General features: G+C 47.3%; 1 protein-coding gene across 1 annotated transcript; it reads left to right on the top strand.

Annotated features, from left to right (window-relative positions):
• Positions 1–5: 5 nt before the first annotated feature.
• Positions 6–7,595, top strand: galnt1 (UDP-N-acetyl-alpha-D-galactosamine:polypeptide N-acetylgalactosaminyltransferase 1; the record flags this gene model as incomplete). The annotated part of the gene is made up of 9 exons (XM_083679391.1): positions 6–17; positions 228–307; positions 1,039–1,209; positions 2,213–2,330; positions 2,573–2,753; positions 3,342–3,481; positions 3,682–3,780; positions 4,184–4,318; positions 4,613–7,595. Coding segments are annotated over 9 exons (1,083 nt in total), but the record flags the coding sequence as incomplete, so codon positions are not given.
• Between the last annotated feature and the right edge of the window lie 207 nt (positions 7,596–7,802).

Here is a 7,802-nt window from a genome sequence, read left to right as displayed (position 1 = left end):
CTCTCTCCACTGGACAGGTGTGTGTGTGTGTGTGTGTGTGTGTGTGTGTGTGTGTGTGTGTGTGTGTGTGTGTGTGTGTGTGTGTGTGTGTGTGTGCGTGTGTGCGTGTGTGTGTGTGTCAATGGGTTTTGCTCTGTATATGTGTGTAATGTAATTTTGTGTGTGTGTGTGTGTGTCAATGGGTTTTGCTCTGTATATGTGTGTAATGTAATTTTGTGTGTGTGTAGGTGATCACGTTTCTGGACGCTCACTGTGAGTGCACGATTGGATGGCTTGAGCCTCTACTGGCGCGCATCAGACTCGACAGGTAATCTACAGCCTCTCACACACACACACACACACACTCGCACTCCTTCAGTCCTTTACTACACAGAATACCCAATGCCTTTGAATGAAGGAAAAAGCAAGCACACACACACACACACACACAGACGGAGAGAGCAGAGAAAATCAATAACCTTTTGTTGTGCCTGCAGGGGGCTTGTCCTTGTGTGTTTATTTGATGCTTAATTACAGATCCTCTGTTTACTGTTGCCCTCAGGCTGGGGCACACACACACACACACACACACACTCACACACTCACTCACACTCACACGCTCCTACACAGAGAGTGGACAGGAGGAGAGACATAGTGAGGGAGGTCACAGCGTTGTCCGTGCTACATGGTGTCAGGGGAGGCTGGTGGAGGTAGAAATCGGAGGACGGGCTCATTGTAATGCATGAAATGGAATGAGGGACGTTGGGTTTTGATACCATTCCTCATTCCATCCCACGCATTACGACGAGCCTGTCGTCCGATTTCTGCCCCCACCGGCCTCCCCTGATGGAAATGCACTGAGCTCCTGAGGGCAGTCACCAGACCCTGACACTGGGGTACGACGAGCCTGTCGTCCGATTTCTGCCCCCACCGGCCTCCCCTGATGTAGATGCACTGAGCTCCTGAGGGCAGTCACCAGACCCTGACACTGGGGTTTATTAGTGCTGCCGCTGGTCATTGTAATCTTGACACATACGTTTGTGTGTGTGTGTGTTGCAGGAAAACAGTGGTGTGTCCTATCATTGATGTGATCAGTGACGATACGTTTGAGTACATGGCTGGCTCTGATATGACCTACGGAGGCTTCAACTGGAAACTCAACTTCCGCTGGTACCCTGTCCCTCAGAGAGAGATGGACCGCCGCAAGGGAGACCGTACACTGCCCGTCCGGTTGGTACACACACACACACACACACACACACACACACACACGACACACAAACCATCTTCTTCTTGCACCATGTATAATAGTTGAGATGGCCCGCTGCATGGGAAACACACACACACACACACACACACACACACACATAGCTGTCGATTCAATCACATATGTTGAATCCCTGTGTGTTGTTGCCGTCGTAGCTATTGTTGCTGCGTAGCTTTGTCTCAGAGGATGGGGGGGAAAACCCAGGGTTTGTTTTTACTTGTCCATCATCACCTCTTCCTGCTCATGTTTCCCACCAGCCCAACTGAGATTATCCAAGATCAGACTCATAACATGTGTTCTAATGTGTGTGGGTGTTTGTGGTCAAGGATATTTCCAGGAGTTGACAAAAGGCGTTCCAGTCTTTGTCACGATAATTTGAGACAGGTTCTCCTGAAAAAGACTGGAGATGAAGGGTACTTCAGAGTTCAGACGTGACATGGTCATAAAACATGTTATTGTGTTATTGTGTTGACGTGCAGGACAGCTCGCTCAACTCAGCCAAGGTGTTTTTCTGTTTTTCTCGTGTGTGTGTGTTTGTCTCCACAGAGGGCACTGCTCACGGTGTGTTTTCAGGATGTGTTTTCCCCCTGTGTGTGTGTGGGTCCGTGTGTGTAGGTCCGTTGTTACGTGGTTAAAGCGCTCAAGGCCTCTATCTGAAAACAGGCTGGCAGGAAAACGCCACAGACTGACACAGGAGGAAAACATATCCTGGGAAAACTCTGTAGGAGACAGAAATCCTCAACTCTTTGCCCACATAACACTCAAAACAACAGCAGGGTTTAGAGAGGGATCGATGGGCGCAAAAAAACAGGAAATAACTGAGAGCAGAGAAGAGAAATGATTTGTGTGTTGTTGGTCTGAGGTAGAATTGTTCTAAAAGTGTTTGTGCCTTTGGGGTTACCATCTGTTGTCATATGCACCATACTGTGTGCGTGTGTTGTTTTTAACCCTGGTTCCTCTCTCTAGGACCCCTACCATGGCAGGTGGGTTGTTTTCCATAGACAGAGATTATTTCCAGGAGATTGGGACGTATGATGCAGGGATGGACATCTGGGGTGGAGAGAACCTGGAGATCTCCTTCAGAGTAAGTCTGCTGCTTCAGCACACACACACACACACACACACACACACACACACACACACACACACACACACACACACAGAGAAGTGATATAGTATTGGATTGATCGGCCATATTGCCATTTGGAATCTTTGATGATGCTAATCACAGGTGCAGAGCCCAAAATAGAAGGATCGGGTCAGACCCATCCGTATTCTGGGTGTGTGTTTGTGTGTGTGTGTAACGGTGAAATTGGCATCCTGTAGATCTGGCAGTGCGGCGGGACATTGGAGATCGTGACGTGTTCTCACGTGGGTCACGTGTTCCGGAAGGCCACGCCCTACACGTTTCCCGGGGGAACGGGTCAGATCATCAACAAGAACAACCGACGCCTGGCCGAGGTCTGGATGGACGAGTTCAAAAACTTCTTCTACATCATCTCTCCTGGTCAGTGTGTGTGGCAGAGACTCAGGTCTGTGGGTGGGTGGGTGGGTGGGTGGGGGTGGGGGGGGGGGGGGGGGGGGGGGGGGTCTGTGTGGAGGTTAATCTGAGCAATAGGTATGACCCATCCATTAGCAGAGTGACAGTATGATGTTGCCGTGGTGACCTGAGGGAGCAAAGCGGGAGGGTGGAGAGTAATTTCACGCTACAAAGCCTCTATTAACCTTGCCATCTCACCATGAACACACACACTCACACAGACACACACACATGACGACACACAGACACACACTCAGACACACAGATCAGACAGAGGAGAGGTGAGAAGAAGGGCAAACTATTAACTAGCACAATGTTCATTAACTCTGTTAAATGACGTCTCAAAGATGTGACAAAGCCATGTTTGAAAAAAATAAATAATAATAATAATAATAAAAAAAGAAATCTCTCCGTTCTTTGACTTGTGTGTTCATCCATGGTTACTCTGACAGATCTGTTGTACATGAAATTTCCAAATTGGCTGAGCAGTGTTGGATCTCTCCAGTCTTACAACATGGAAAAGGCCTAACCTCCAGTGTGACTTGTGCGTTGTAGGCGTGACCAAGGTGGACTACGGTGACATCACGTCTCGTTCCTCGCTGAGACAGAAGCTCCAGTGTAAACCCTTCAGCTGGTACCTGGAGAATGTCTACCCTGACTCACAGATACCCAGACACTACTACTCACTGGGAGAGGTACACACACACACACACACACACACACGTTTAGACTGACTCACGCGTGACACGGTCGTAAAGCCCACCTACATACACACCTGCCCAATAGTGATGTTCTGACACACACACACACACACACACACTCTCTCTCTCTCTCTCTCTCTCTCTGTGCCAGTAGTCAATTAATAGTTATTGTGGGTTCTCTATTCTCCTGTCAGATCCGTAATGTGGAGACCAACCAGTGTTTGGACAACATGGCCCGCAAGGAGAACGAGAAGGTTGGCATCTTCAACTGCCACGGCATGGGAGGCAACCAGGTAATTACAGACACACAGACAGGACGTGGTAGGAAGAGAAATAAGCAAGATGGATTCAGACATGTCTGAAAAAGAGAGAGAGAGAGAGAGTGAGAGAGAGAGAGAGAGACTGGCTGCCAAGTGGAAAGAAACCCAGGTAACGACGTCCGTTCAACTGAGGGCTTTTGTCTTTCCGTTGACAAATAGCTGTTTTGTCCTGGATGTAATGATGACTCGTATGCACTCTCACCTTTTTTTAATAACAGGCTTATTCATCAGCACAGGTTAAAAAAGCACCGCATTCATTACAACGTCAGAAAGAATGTGCAGGACGAGCCAAAACCACCCAGCATGAGCTTGAAGGCTGGTTGACCTCTGACCCTGTCCCTCTCCCCTCCCTCTACCCTCTGTGCGCCCCCTGCAGGTGTTTTCGTATACAGCCAATAAGGAGATCAGGACAGATGACCTGTGTCTGGACGTGTCCAAGCTCAACGGCCCCGTCATGATGCTCAAGTGCCACCACCTCAAAGGCAACCAGCTTTGGGATTACGACTCTGTGGTGAGTGGGGGGGGATACAGTACAGTATGTGTGTGTCAGTTTGAGTTCAGTGCTCAACAATTTGTCATTTTTGTCACTGTTCTCCCTGCCTCCCCTCTCTCTCTCTCGCACACTCCCTCCTTTCTCCCCTCCTCTCCTCTCTCCCCTCCTCTACCCTCTCCTCTCTTCTCCTCTTCTCTCCTCTCCCTCACTCCCTCCTTTCCCTCACTCCCTCCTTTCTCCCCTCGTCTCCCCTCCTCTCCTCTCCTCTCTCCCCTCCTCTACCCTCTCCTCCCTTGTCCTCTGTGTCTGTAGAAGCTGACGTTGGTCCACGTGAACAGTAACCAGTGTCTGGACAAGGCCAACGAGGACGACAGCCAGGTGCCCAGCGTCAAAGACTGCACCCACGTGCGCTCCCAACAGTGGCTGCTCCGCAACGTCACACTCCCCGAGATTTTCTGACCGCCATCCGCCCACACTCACACACACTGACCGGGAGGGAGGGAGGGAGAGAGCGAGAGAGGAGGGCAGAACGCACAGACTCCACACGGAACGAGAGAGGGAGAGTGGGAAAGAGGAGGATGGATGGATGGACATGGCCACCTCTGGACCCTTGTGTGTTCTGTCTTGTTGGTGTGGAGAGAGAGAGAGAGAAAGAAAGAGAGAGAGAGAGAGAGAGAGAGAGAGAGAGAGAGAGAAAAAGAAGGAAGTGTTTGAACCAAACAAAGAGGGAGAGTGACTCAATCAAGGAGATGAAGACAGTTTTAAAGAGGGACTTGTGAGATTTTAAAGAGAGACTTGCTCCTGGAGAGACGTGTGGATCTAGAGAAAGTGAGAGAGACGCTCATGGACGAGATGTTCTGTGCTCACACCTTCCATGGACAAGGCTGTTTCCCCCAACTTATCACTTATGTTTACCTGAATGCGTGTGTGTGTGTGTGTTTGAGTTTGACTGTAGGTTTTTGGGTGAGTGTACGAGTGTGTTTTCAAGTGAAGGGGGTTATTCCTTTATGATTTTTTATTTAATTTTTTTTATGGATTTTAAAAATGAACTCTGGTGAACTCATATGAAGAAAGAGTGTGTGTGTGCGTGCGTGTGTGTGAGAGAGAGAGAATATGCCCCCCTGTTGCAGTACAGCTGTGTGAGTGAGAGAGCGTGCCCCTCCAGCACTCCTGCAGCAGTATATGTCTCCTCCTAGTGTTGCACCCTGGTGTTGCAGCCTAAAGACTGAGAGAGACAGAACGCTCTCCAGTGGAGCACTAAGGAACTCAAAATGAACTATAAACTGACCTCCATACAGGACGGATCTGCTCTCCTTGGAGATCAAAAGGTTGAGATAATATGTTTGTGATATTCTGAGATTTCTATGTAGAGTTTTTACATGGCTTTGTTTGTTTCTACGGTCCTGTGAGAGTGCCACAGAGCAGTGACTCTAGTTTATCTGTCTGTTTTGTCTTTAAAGTGTTTAACAGTGCGTACACACACACACACACACACACACGGCCATAGGCCTCTGCATATCTGCCTGATGCCCTCTGGGTAATGTAGTGAGTGAGCTTTGAGAGCTTTTCTATCATTCACTGCTTAGTCACACACACACACACACACACCTATCTACAGGAAGAAGGCTGAACTGGAACGTCACTTTAATACACCAAGTCATATCTTTCTCTTTAAGGAGCAGGGCGCAAGTTTGAAAATCTGTTCCAAACAACAGCTTCCTCAATAATAATAATAGTAAACCCCCAGAAATAGACTTGCAGTGTCGGACATTAGCTGTTGTGAATCTGCATGCACGCATGATTGGAAGATGCAGCCACCAGAGACAGAAAGGAGAAAAATTGGTGACTTCGCTCCCCTAGAACAGCCCTGGCTCAAACAACATGTTTGTATACAAACCCGAGTATCGGGTAGGACACTCCATTTCAGAAAGCGCTTTTGCGGGATCAAAACAGCGTTCGTAAATATAATATTTTTTCCAAGGGATCTCATTTCCCTGATTGTTACTGAGTAAACATAGTCATTACCACCATTAGGAAGCTTTTAGAAAGCTTGAATGTTACATACTGGACCTTTAACGACCTCTTGATTTATAGACTCCAAGGGCTTCTTCCTCCATGGTATGTGTGTGCCTGTCTGTCTGTTTGTCTGTCTGTCTGTGGTAACGACATCCGTTCAACTGTCTTGTCTGTGGGTATGAAAGTGTGTCTCCAGTACTCACTCCATGCTACCCCAAGCCCGCAAGCTCCCCATTCATCAGCAGCACATACAGGTCTCGGATCAGTTTACTACTGTTTTTATATCAATGAATAGCACAGCAGAACCCTAGTGTAGACTGATTCCAGATCAGTATTCTGCTGTTTCTACTAAACTGTATATCACTGCAACAGCATAACCATCCTGTAATGACTCTAGATCAGATGTAAGCTGTGTCTATGTCATTAAACAGCACAGACTAGTTCTAGAGAGTGTTTTGAGGTCAGGTTCCGTGTTTCAGCTGCGTATTCTGACTTCAGTGGTGCATTCGCTATTCTCTGACTTGCTCTCTGTCCTCATAGACCCGAAAGGACTAAATGTGTCAGCAATATTGTCAATAAATCAACGGGACTTCCTGATTTTAAGTTAAGGTTACTGAGAAGTGCAGGAGGGCTCAGGTGTGAGCTACGGATCCAGCGGGGGGATCCAGTATTGGAGAGGGACGTACAGCATAATACATATCTCACTCCATAAACACATATCTCACTCCATAAACACATATCTCACTCCATAAGCAGACTTACAGTGTCTCGTCCGACACCATGTCTCACTCCATCACAGAGAAATCCAAACTGATCAACACACAGGTCTCCACATATCACTTTTTACATTTTTAATTTCTCTTATTATAACCTTTCTCTTCTTGACCGCTTTCTTTTTGTAGATCACTCCCTCTCTCTCTTTCTATGGGTCAGAGTGGGAGATGATGTCATCAAGTTCTACCATTTCAGCCTCCTCCAGTGGGGGAGTGGTTTACACATGATTCTGACATTTCATTTGCTCATCTTTGCTGTGGGGGGAGTGGTATTATTGACGGATTCATGTCTGATTGAATGACTGTACTGTATGGTGAAGATGAGTGTTTTCTGATTTTGACTGTGAGAAAGATGAAGACTGTATGTAAATGGTTGGCTTTGACACAGGGGTGGGATTTGATTGATTGACATGTGTATGAGCGTGTCCAGGCTTCCACACTGAGCTGATCCAAACGTTGTAGAAAATAAAAGTGAGAAAGTTTACAGAACAACACAACATCAACAACCTCGGCTCCTGCCTCTGTGTTTAGTGGTATACATTTTCTCTCTCTCACACACACACAGATAATATTTTTTTGTGTTTCTTATGAGTGATCCACCTCATACTTGTGATGTAAATCACAGAATTGTACATCAGGAGTACAGGTGTTAGTGACTTTTGAATTAATCTTGCAATAAAATGATATGACCACAATCTATACTTCCCACCACA

Source organism: Argentina silus (genome assembly GCF_951799395.1).
Source record: "Argentina silus genome assembly, chromosome: 10".
Taxonomy (NCBI): domain Eukaryota; kingdom Metazoa; phylum Chordata; class Actinopteri; order Argentiniformes; family Argentinidae; genus Argentina; species Argentina silus.
This window is presented reverse-complemented; position numbering and strand designations above follow the sequence as displayed.